General features: G+C 42.1%; 1 protein-coding gene across 13 annotated transcripts in view; it reads left to right on the forward strand.

Moving 5' to 3' along the window:
* PTPRT (protein tyrosine phosphatase receptor type T) overlaps positions 1-12,554 on the forward strand; it is a 448,309-nt gene that overhangs the window by 166,323 nt on the left and 269,432 nt on the right. For all 13 annotated transcript variants that reach the window (XM_032704671.1, XM_032704672.1, XM_032704675.1 and 10 more), the window contains exons 3-4: positions 6,274-6,545; positions 12,414-12,495. In XM_032704671.1, coding sequence (XP_032560562.1) covers positions 6,274-6,545; positions 12,414-12,495 — 354 coding nt within the window. The remainder of the gene's footprint in view (positions 1-6,273; positions 6,546-12,413; positions 12,496-12,554) is intronic.

Here is a 12,554-nt window from a genome sequence, read left to right on the forward strand (position 1 = left end):
AGAGATTTCTGAGCCTTGTTCCCTTGTTATACATGAATAGGGTTATAAAAATGTGGGAAGTGTGGAGCAGGTAGGCAATCATAAATTTTCATAAAAAAAGAACTGCAGATTAAGTGACAGTAGCTTAAAGCAAGTGCATAGAAATATTAACTTACTTTATCCAGCACAATGTATAATTAAACTCTAGAGCTTGTTGACAGAGTCTTATCCCAGACTGACTCAAGAAAGATGTTGGGAAGAAGATCAATGTATAGCTATTCAATGACAGAGATAGATGGAGCTTTGACCTTAAAAATCTTGATATTGCTGACTGTCAGAAACTTGAGATGGTAAATTCTGCTTCACAGTGCCCTGAGTCTTGTGTTCTGCTTAAAGTGGCCACTTGGTCACTGCTGGAAACCAAGTGTTGAGGTAGATGGACTTTTTCTTGTATTGTCCTTAAACATATTTTTTTCATAGTTAGCATAGATAGTTTTCAGCATCTGTTCTGTGACATCCAGATTGACTTGACAGTATTATAAGTATGTGCTCTACCAAAAGTTCTGCAAAAACAAGCTGTGGAAACTTTACTAGGAAAGGTTACCTGGCTGGCAGAGGGGTCTGTGCTTTGACCTGTCCTTCTGTAGTAATATTTGTGATTAAGGGCTCCCAGGTCAATGTACAGGACAGTGAACTGGCTCTGACCCTAATCCTAGTCCACTGGGGATGAAATACTGGGAAAGAGTCAAGGCACCCCTGCAAAGGGAAATCACACCTCCCAAATCCATTCCTACCTACAAAGAGATTATCGGGAATATTCGCTTTAGAATCTTTACTGCAGTGGGTGCCTGGAGAGTGAGAAGCAAAGGGAAACTGGAGTGAGAGGTTTTGGACTAAATATAAACTCTGAGGGCAGTCAAGCAATGGAGCAGGTTTTCCAGAGAGGATGGGCAGTCCCCTTGGGAGGTTTGGAAGAGTTTACCATCAGTGGTAAACTCACAGCTTTGAGCCGGGGCTTGACCTGAGGTCCCTCCAACCCAGATTAGTCCATGTTGCGTTGTTCTGCCTTAACAAGGACAGGTGTCAGACTTATTTTCTTGGAGATAGGGTTGTTCTTTGGCAACGAGCAAAACTGTGTCTAAAAACACGCTCATGCACCTGATGGGAAACCCGTTCCTTTATGTTGGAGGGGGGAGTTTGATCTTTAAAAAAAACATTGTGTGCCTGAGTCTGGTTCTGAAGGTTTTGCAGTTGAGCATTTTGACAGCTTTCTTTTCAAGTTTACATTCAGCCTTTAATGCTTGCTGTAATTTCACTTCTCAAACAGCAGCAAAGCAGCCCCAGCCGAGGTCTGCTGGGCGATGACGTTCCTTCAGCTGTCATTTGTCAGAACACACTCATGTAATGTTAATGAACAATGTGCAAAGCCATTAAAAACTCAATTACAGCTTTCTTCTTTACTGCAGACGTGAGGGAACGCAATCATAAAGTGCTGATGTGTAAACACAATGGCCACCATCTGCTACAGAGCAGCGCTTCAGCTCCAGAAAGACGGGATGTGTTGCAGATGCATCAATAATAGGACGCTTATCAAGGCATCATTATGCACCAAGCAGGGGAAAAATTGAAATTTATGGCCAGCTAGAGAGCACTTCATGGTTTAATCCCCCAATTTTCGGTGGTATGTTTAATAACTAGGAGAGAGTGGCGTTTTATGTTGCTGCCGCTGGAGCGGGTTTTTGAAAAGGAATTTATTTACCGTCTTCCCGTCCTCCTTCCTTCTGTCTGATCTGGGCATAACACGTTCATTTTTAGTTATTCAGGGTAAAAACAGCAAGATATTAATTAATCTAACTTGTTGATCCGGGAGCACCAAGTTTAATTGACCCGATATTCAATTTGTTTTAATGAGCTTATGCTTCTGTATCCAATAAACATAGAAAATAACTCTTACACAGCGTAGAGAAGTTTTTCCTCCCCCCAAACTAATTTTTTTCAGTTCAGTGTTGACTTTGACATTTGAACTTTTCTGGATGGAAGTAAACAAAACAGTGAGGCTAAATGATATTTTTGTTTCTTCTGTTACTATTTTTCCCAATTGGATATGCAAAACTCTTAAATAAGAGTTTCTCCAAGATACCTTTTATTTTATTCAGCTTCTTGCCTGGAGACATTTAGGAGGCTTTCAGTCATCTATTGCTCAATAATTTCCCTTTGTGACATATTAATTTATTCCCCAGTTCTTTGTATAAGTGGAGAATGTGAAAAGTGATTTGTTGGTACCAGGGCAGATTGTCTCTCTTTTATTTGCACATACAGGCCTATAAATTGGGAATAAGTCCCATCAGCTTCAATTCTGTGCTCAGCCTAAAGAAGGCTGTCAGACTCTGAATCACAATATGTCAAGTTTTATTAGGGAATAAGGAAATTATAAGGAAAACCTCATTTGTCTTTAAAAGGCCAGTTTAGTTTGGTTTTGGTTTATTTTTTTCCTGTTGGGAACTATTTTTATGATCTCTCACCTGCCCCTAAGTGGTGGGTCCTGCCTAGACAAGCTCCACTGGACATGGATGTTTTCAGTAGGATAGTAGATCTTGGAGCATGCAGAGCAGCTTTGTGAAGGTCCCAGAGGACAGGAGACCTGCTCAGGTTCACTCTGTGACAAGAAAAATGAAAATGTGCATATTTGGAGGCCGATTTACAGGGCATAATTTATTCACAGCTGAATTTTCTAGATCAGCATATCCTTGCACCCAACATCAATGACTGTCCTGATGGAACTCTGGTTTTCTTCCCCAGCATGGCCAGGCTGGAGGTGGCTCTGTGAGATCCTCTGGTGTGGGCCATGCCTGGACTAACCATGGGAAGGGTTTTCCCTGCAGAAGCAAGGCCTGTGGTACAGTCAGTAGATGACAAACTCATTTAAACCCAGAGTGAGTACTTTCCTGTGACAGACATAGTACTATAAGTGGAAATTTTTCATCTTTTCCACTGTCATATAAAATCATGCCTCTTATCAGGACTTTTCTTGAGACAGTTATGTTTCTTATACTGTTTCCTCCTGTGTCTCTAGAAGTGTTGCATTAAAAAAATCATATGCTATAAATAGGAAGCTGTGAATAATTTGCCCGTGACAATTGTTTGTAAGGCTATTTTTTAGTAACTAATTATTTTACTAAGTGCTTTTTGGTGCATGGGTACTTTACTTGCTGGTGTTGTCAGTGCTGGATTCAGGCTCCACACTCTCCCCAGAATTGTCAGCAGCTGCACAAAAGGCTGTTGTCACTGCTAAGAGATTGTGATTCATTTTTTGTGGGTGGCAAAAAATAAAATTGTAATTATTGCTTGGAACTTTTTATAAAAGCTGATGGTTTTTTTTCTCCCGGAGGAAAGCTCGTTATTTTTATATATGAACCTGTAAAAGTGAAACACTCCCTAACTTTTTCTGTCATTGAAACACTTCTCTCCCCTTGTGCAGCTCAGGACTACATTGTGTTAGACACAGTGCAGCTTCTGAGTAGCTCTTCAGGGTAGGATAATCTACATATTATCCAAATAAAAAAGAGTTGAGAAAGATGCCCAGAAGTGGAATACTGTGCAGAGGATCCAGTCGATTATGGTGTAAAAACCCGTTTTTCTGGGTTCCTGTCCACTCTAGGATGCACTTGGTCAAAAACCTTGTGGATGCTGTGCCCTTCTAGGCCATGCTACCCTTACTCAGCAGTTTTTAAAAGCTTTTCTCCCAAATTCTCTGAAGAAAAGTGGTTCTTGCAGCTACTCCTGCTTTATTTTTAAGGGAAGATGAGACAGGCCGTGTAGTGACAGAGATTATGGAATCCTGGAGTGGTTTGGGTTGGAAGGGACCTTAAAATCATCTCATTCCACCCCCTGCCATGGACAGGGACACCTTCCACTAGCCCAGGTTGCTCCAAGTCCTGTCCAACCTGGCCTTGGACACTTCCAGGGATGGGGCAGCCACAGCTTCTCTGGGCAACCTGGGCCAGGGCCTCCCCACCCTCACAGGGAAGAATTTCTTCCTAGTATCCAATCTAAACCAACCCTCCTTCAGCTTAAAGCCATTCCCCTTGTTCTGTCCCTCCATCCCTTGTCCCAAGTCCCTCTCCAGCTCTCCTGGAGCCCCTTTAGGCACTGGAAGCATCTCTCAGCTCTCCCTGGAGCCTTCTCTCCTCCAGGTGAGCACCCCCAGCTCTCCCAGCCTGGCTCCAGAGCTGAGGGGCTCCAGCCCTCGTGGAAGTGTCACCATCAGCCTTTTACCAAATCTAGTTGTTCCATGTTTCCACCCTGTTGCCTCTCCAAGCCCGTTGGCAGTGGTGCTTTCTGATAATTTATTGTCTCAGGTCATAGAAACAGAATTTGAATTTCAGTGTCTCAAAAGTTTAGTTTATTTGGGTCGATTTTTGAGAATAGTCTGGATGTGGTACATGCTGAAGAAGAGGATTTTGTGGTTAACTGGTAGCAGAATTACACCAGCCTTGGACATTTGTCAGGATCCTGATTATTAGAGAGAAACTCTAATTGAAAAGTTTGGATCCAGCTCTTACATTTCTCAAAAAATGTGAACCTGGAACTTCTTGATTTGGGGCCATTTTGGTTTTCAGCATATCAAAATGAAGAACAGGATTGCCAGAGACCATCTTGTCTATAAATTTTCCTGTTTCTTGTAGAGCCTCTTCCCCAGCTGTGCTTATTGTACTCGGATTTTCCAAGGTCTTTAGAATGTAGGATTTTTTTCCTTTTATTTTTTTTTAAATTGACTTCCTTCTGCATCCCTGCTTGTCAGTCCTTTACAAAATGCATATATATCATATAAACATAGGGGGAAAATACATTTTTTTGTGAGAGAAAGTTGCTCATCCTGTTATAAATGTCAAACATGTGACTGTTCACTGCACAGAATTGATCCAGATGGTTGTGTGGTCACCCTGCTACGATGGGGAATAGGGGAAGTCAAAAGGTCAGAAGTGAGGCAGGACTTTTCAAGCTCAGTCTTCTGAGCATTGTACATTTGTAGCATTGCCTTGGCAGCAGCATCAGAGCTGAGAGTGTCAAGAGGGCTGTGCTTGATGAAAAGCTCTCATTCCTGGCTGCTGACACGCAGAATTCCCCCCCTGCCCCTGTGTCTCAGTGTTTTCTCCATCTTTTTCCGAGTGTGAGTGTCTGTGCCCACATAAAGGAGATCCTTTAAACAGAATTGAATCAAATAACTCTGATAATGTTCTGCCTTATTGCCAACATTTGTCACCTTGATGCATCTGTGAGGAGATGAGTCGAGGCACGATGTGCTATAAAATAACTGCCTGATGAATCAGAATGTGAGTTCAGCATCGAGTGCCGTGGTTAATATGATGCAAGATTCCAGGTGAACAAACTCATAAATTGCCTTACTATGTATTCCCCTCCCTAAATTCAACCTGCCTTCCCTCCTACAAGAGTAATTGGCCTGTTGCATTATTGCAAGTCGAGATTTTGCTCTTCTGCCAACAAGCCTCATTCGTCTGGGCTCTCAGAATTGGGCTTTTCTCAACACAGCCTTCAGAACTTTCAAGAGCCAGGGTTCACAGGTGTAGATTGGCATGAAGTGGGCAGAGGCATGTGGGCAAATATCAGCTGAGAATTTTGTGTGTTGTAGTTTTCGTATTAAATCATAGAATTGTTAAATCTGGAAAAGATTTTTAAAGATCATCAAGTCCCAGTAACACCACCATGTTCACCACTAAACCATGTCCTCGAGTGTCATGTCTACACATTTTTTGAACACTTCCTTGGACAGTCCATTCCAGTGCTTTACAACCTTTTCCATGAAGAAATTTTTCCTGATATCCAATCTAAATCTCCTCTGGTGCAACTTGAGGCCATTTCCTCTCATCCTGTCACTTGTTACCTTGTGTTAACTATGCCTTTCAGGGGCTGTATGCAGTAGGAGAACTTTGTTGCTGCTTGAAGTGGGAATGGGCTTTTATTTGGAGTGCCTGTTTTATCGCAAGGTGCTAAAATGACACAAGCTAAAAGCTACTTTTATTTTGATTTTTTAAGTTACCCAACTAAAGTGGTTCTAGTTGGCCCTGAATCCACTGGTGTATATATACCCTACAATTTTAATATCCTTTCGTTCTGTTACCTAACAATGTGCATCAAATAGTTGGTTTGAGTTCTTCAGATGGATGTTGTGGTTTTGTGGCTTCTGAGGGAATCGCTGAGTGTAAAAACGGAGCTGTTTACACTGAAAAAGCCAAGCAAACCCACTTTCTCTCCTCTTTTGGCTCTCCCCTGTAGGCTCCTTCATGATGGTGAACAGCTCTGGGCGAGCATCGGGGCAGAAAGCCCACCTGCTGCTGCCCACCCTGAAGGAGAACGACACCCACTGCATCGACTTCCACTATTACCTGTCCAGCAGAGACCGCTCCAGCCCCGGCTCCCTCAACGTCTACGTGAAGGTGAACGGGGGCCCCCAGGGCAATCCCATCTGGAATGTCTCGGGAGTCGTGACGGAGGGCTGGGTGAAGGCAGAGCTGGCCATCAGCACCTTCTGGCCACATTTTTATCAGGTGCGTGTCTGTCGTGTTCTTCTCTCCCTTTCCTTTGAACATCCGTTGTTAGCAAGAGGTGTTTTCTGAATCGACTCTCGGCTTTTTCCCGTCCAGATAAATTCATGTACGGTGGTTATATCTTGACATGTTTCTTCCCACTTCACCCTTTCTCTTTAGTTGTTGTCAGGTCACAGAGTGATGGATGAGAGTCACATTATTAACAAGTTAAAAGCCCCTTTTCATGATAGAATGGGCACATAAACCAACTTGTATTGGCACTTTCCATGGCCCTGTGTAACTGTAAATACAACTGAGTTTCTAGATGGGTAACTGTACTTTGCATAAATTTACCTGAACTATTTTTGGCCCTCGGTAGGTTCCATAAGATTGGTTGGTTGGTTGGTTCCATATTTCTTCACTCAGCTTTACATCTGGACTTTTCCTGTGTCCATATGAGGGGGTAGCATAATAAGCTACTAATAAAATCTTGTAGCATGGTATCAGCAGAAGTATGTTCTTCACCAGATCCTCAGTTCCTCTTCTTTTTAGCATTTCTTGTAACCTAGTTTTATTTATTCTGTTAAAATTTTATTTTTGAACCAAGCATGAAGTAGAGGAATGCAATGAATAAGTTGGTTTTCTGGTTATATTAATTTTACATCTACTTGTTAGTTGCCCACTTCAAACTTCACGTGGCAACTTTGCAGCCATTGTTTTAATTTTGGTTAGATAAATTTGGACACAGTGGACTCGCTTCTTGTTAAGTGTTTAAGGAGTATTTTTGTGTTGTTTTATATTCAAGACACACAAAAGAAAAAAAGCCTGGCAGGTAATTGCATCCTAAACCTTGCAGGAAATTTGATGTACATATGATACTAATAAAGACATGAGTGAGGTAGGAATTAAGACAGAACAAACTATGAAAAGGCAGCAAATAGTCTGTGGGTAGAAAGCAGCAGGTAGAAAAGCCTCTCTGTTTTTTGCTTCTAATAACTGGGTAGGAGGTTTGTAAAATCTGAGCTGAAGCAGAAGGGCTTTAATGTTCTGAAAGAGTTGTGGATATGGGCAGAATCCATGGGATGAAGAGATGCAGATGTGTGCAGAGTGGTGTTTTAAGGGCAGGGCACAACTTATCCCTGTTCTGAAGGCTCACACTGAAGTGCTTCTGCTCCATCTGAATTAATGGGAACCTGCTCCTGCACCAGGATTTGCTTCCTCAGAGCTGCTCCACAGGGATGACAGGAATGATCTTTCACCCGTGTAATCAGTGCTTGAAAAACCTGGAAAAGCCAATCTGATCTGGCACTAAGAGGGATCCTGCTCTCAGATATATCAATAGTGGGCTTCCTGAGCCTCACTTAGGTCTTTTACAAGTCCTTTTGCAGGTCAAGTTTGCTTTTCCTGGGTTAAAAAAAATCCTTTAAATCAAACAAGAATTTTCCACTGCAGCGCAGAAATGAACAGTTTGGAAGGCAGCAGTAACTGCCCAGGAGTAGCTCCTTCCTGGGAAATGCAAGGGGCTTCTTTTTTACTTTTTGGTGAGTCAGAGTGATGTTTCCTTCTATTTATATTTATATTATTATTCCTTAAGCGTGGCTTTTACAGTGTGAGATCTGTCCCACTATTCTGGGGATCTAGGAGACTGGTCTGTCTTCAGTCCCTGATTTTATAAACTGTCTTGTTGATGGTCTGCAGTCCTGTGAGCTTCTACATTTAATCAAGGTTTTAAAAAAAAAACAAAAATAAATTAAAAAGGGAACTTTAAGCTTGCAAAAACGAAGAGGAAAAATTATCAGTATTTGGCAGCCTGAAGTAGCACTTCTTGCTAAAGGAGTCCAGAGGTGGCAGGACAACAAAAGCTTGGCTGTGTTGCTGCCTGAGGAGTGTCTCCTTTCACACTCGGGGTCTGGGATGTGCCAGTGGAGTGTTATTTAATAAAATCCTAGGATGGTTTGCATTGGAAGGGACCTCAAAAGTCATCTCATTCCACCCCCTGCCATGGGCAGGGACACCTTCCACTATTCCAGGTTGCTCCAAGCCCCATCCAACCTGGGCTTGGACATTTCCAGGGATGGGGCAGCCACAGCTTCTCTGGGCAACCTGTGCCAGGGCCTCCCCAGCCTCACATTTGCCATTTATCTGTCAGCCTCAAATGAAAATTGCAGTCCTAGAGAACTCTTTGTCTGCAAGAGGCCTGAGAGCATGTTCTGTGTTTCGAAAGCACTGGGTAACGTGGGAAAAACCAGCATTTATCCTAAATGTTGAAGTGTGCATCAGGCAAAATGTGGATTATACTCTTAATGCACGGAAACCTCACCATCCTGAATTGTGAGGAAAAAAACAAACCTGGAGCTCTCTGCCCTGGTTCTGGGGCTTTGATGAGCACTTGGAGCTTGGAGATGTGACTGATGGAAAACCTATCCAAGGCATTTGCCAGAGGTCACGTTTTAGGTCTGGCAGTTCTTTGCAGGGGTCACAGGAGTCATCTGGCTGCAAAAAACACTCTACTGAGACAGAAATGTAGGGCTGGTGGAGATTTATCATGCCTACCCTAGAGTTACTTGCACTTGGATTCCCAGCCTGCAAATGGTTTTAGTGGAACGAGAAAAAGCCGTTAATAGTTCCCGGAGAAAGGTAATACTTGTAATCTTGAATTACTGCTCACCACGAGGATGAACTCAGTCCCAGAATGCACCAAGGGCAGCACTAGAGCCTGGCAGGAAGGTGTTTTTGTGATGTATAGCAAGGAGTGTTATTGATCCAGGCCTGGAGAAAACTGTTGTACCACACCAGATGAGCTGCTAACACAGACATTGTGGGTAAATCACAGCCCTGAAATGTGGGGCTGTTTATTGGTGAGGAAACATGAAATGGCTTTGGATTTGCAGTTCTCAGGAGCATTTAAGGATGTTTTTTTAAGAGTGAAGCTTGGTGTTTTGTCATCTTTATTAATTTCTGAGAAGTTCCTTAAATGCTGTTGTTGAATGTCTTTCTCAACCATTCTGCTGCATTTCCAACTGAATTTAAAAGGACATGAGCGACACTCAGTGTGAAATCTGCAGAAATGGGCCCCCTAAGCGTTTATTCCTGCCTTTTCCTCATGTTGGGTCTCAGTTCCCTGTTTTTAGGAATGCCTGGATGCTTCCAGGCTTCTCACTTTGATAGAGATGCTGCAAAACATAGAAAAAAAACAAGAGTGTGGAAGTTTGAACTGGGAAATAATAAGAATATCTGAGTGTAACACAGAACAGAGAATAAAATAGTCAAACAATATTGCTCAAATTCAGAGCAATCCTCTCCTCAGTGGATTTTGCACCTGTGTACATGGATTTTTTTAGAGGCTGACTGTTGTTACTGGATTGAATTACATTGTGCTGTATTAAAGACCCTGTACATATTTGGAATTAACCAGTTCTCTGTGTATCAGTGCCTACTCTTGCCACACACTAATAGCTGATGCCAATGCCTTCAAGTAGTTTTCTTCCCCAAGTTCTTGGCTTGCAGGAAGTTGAAAATCAGTTTATTGTGGCTTTGGCTTCTCACAAAAGCAAAACTAAAATAAGATTTTGTAGCTCTAATGTTGCCCTTTAATTCAAGCCTGAAGGGAGTTGCAGCAGTACCTCGTGTGACCTTCCCAGTGAGTGTAATTTTTATCAGGAATGACATTTAATTTCTAAAGTAATTATGATTTCCATACTAAGGGCTCCTGTTTTACACTGTTATTTTATATGGTCCCTAAAAAGCCTATCAGGGACCTTGATAACACAAAACACTTGTTGATAGATTATATCTTCCAGAGACTTGCTGCTTCCCAGTGCTCCTGGGACAACCAGTCTCCTTGTTGTCCAGTCTCCTCTGGAGCAGAACTTTGTTTCTACAGATTGTTAACATTTGAACTTTTCTTGCTTTGTATCTTTGCCAGTTCATTTTTGTGTTCTACCTGTTTTTATCATATTGTGTGTTTGTTTGTTTGTTTGTTTTTAATCCTGAATGTATTTCAGGAGATCTCACATCTGGCTGTGTTTGAATCAGGGGAGCAGATCTTAGTCATGAAAATATGAATAGGAATTATGCTCTGGAAATTAGTAACAGCAGTTCTGCACTTAGGAAGGACACAGTGGTCTGTATTCAGAGCCAGGGCTTGCAGTGAGCAGCATTTCAACAGTTGAACCTCTTACTGTGTTAAATCTTCTGATTAAGGACATGAAGAAGCAGCTGAACAGTGACAGACTGGAAATGCCATCTTTTATTTAAAATGGAAATAAGTGTTGAAGACTGGCTTAAAGTATTTAACTTTGTGTTCTGGTAGTGAATTTTGGAAGTTACAAATTACTGAAACCCTTTCTCCTCTGGAACAAGGAGCTGCACTAGAACACTGCTGTAATGGCAGTAGCTGTGCCAGCTGAATGTGTTAATTAACTCTGCCCTTGAAAACCTTATACTTGTGCAAAAATGAGCAGTTCAGTACAGTGTGAACATTGCTTCAGTAAGGTGGAATGAAACTGGGGATATCCCTTTCAAATGCAGGGACAGAATCCATTACATCTCCAGCCATTCAGGTTTTTAACATGGTAAAGGATTCATTCCTTGGGGAAGAGAATCACTAATTTGAGAGGTAGCATCAACAAGATGCTAAATAATCAGCCTGCAATTTTCTTTTTTCTGTTGCAGTGTAACATTTCTAAGCTTCCCATTCCTTGCAGAGTCATAGCATGATCCAAATTGGATGGGATCCATAAGGATCATGGGAGTCCAACTCCCTGCTCCTTGCAGGACTACCAAAAACCCAACCTGAGAGTGTCCTTAGATGCTCCATGAGCTCTGACAGGCTTGGTGCTGTGACCACTTCCCTGGGGAGCCTGTTCCAGGGACAGACCTCCCTCCCAGAGAAGGACCTTTTCCTGATGTCCAGCCTGACCTTGCCCTGACTCAGCTTTGTTCCATTTCCCTGTGTCCTGTCACTGGTCACCAGAGTGAGATCAGCACCTTCCCCTCCACTGCCTCCCCGGAGGAGTTCAGCAGTTAAATTAGTTTTAATGATCTCTTTATCAGTTATTTAGCTTGGTTGTTTTGTTGTGTTTTTTTCCCTGCACTCCTGTATATTTTTAGTAACAGGATACTTCAGGGCAGCTTTCCAGGTAAAAACCACAAACCCGTAGGGCAGAATGATATTTTTGTTCATCTGTGATTGAATATCTGTCTTTTCAGACCCAAATTAGTGGAATGCCTTCATTATCCAGATATGTAAATAGTAAAAAAAATGCTAGTTAGTGTACCATTAATGTAGTGAAATGCTACATGTGGTTTTTAAGAATATTCCTTCTGAGATCATGATATTCAGTCCAGGGAAAGGCAGAAACAACTTATTATATCTGGGAGAATCTTATTTCAGTCCAGTAACTGGAATCCAGTGTCATCCTTTGCTCATAATTTGCTTTCTAATCCTACAAGGGCCTGCATGTCCAATCAAGATTTTCCCCAAGAGAATCCAGGCACAGTGACTGACTCAGTAAGAGAATTCTGTTCATGTACAGCTTTCTCCAATTTTCCAAGAGCAAGATGTCAAGTGATTATTCACTAATGTTCTAAGTCTGGTGCTTAAAGTGAATATAGGTGTGTGTATATACACAGGGTACCTTTTGCTTTTCCAAATCAGAGACACACACAGTTACCTCTAATCCTAATGAGTGTTGCTCTACATTTTTGTTTTCCACACCAAACAGATTTGCATTGTACGTACAGACTGAACTGCCCTGGTATTATCCCTTTGTTATTAATGATTAAATGCCTTGAATGACTCAGACACTGGAATAAGAGCAGAATATGATGAAATGACTAATGGAGGTGTTCTTTTTAAGAACTTTTTTCCTTTCTTTTGCGTTTCAGGTGATCTTTGAGTCGGTGTCTCTGAAAGGACACCCCGGGTACATCGCAGTGGATGAAGTCAGAGTTCTCGCCCATCCCTGCAGTGAGCACTCCTTGTTTTTCTGACTGTACTGATGTGTTATATGCCAGGCTTTGCAGTCT

This window comes from Chiroxiphia lanceolata, chromosome 17 (assembly GCF_009829145.1).
Source record: "Chiroxiphia lanceolata isolate bChiLan1 chromosome 17, bChiLan1.pri, whole genome shotgun sequence".
In the NCBI taxonomy this organism is placed as follows: Eukaryota; Metazoa; Chordata; class Aves; order Passeriformes; family Pipridae; genus Chiroxiphia; species Chiroxiphia lanceolata.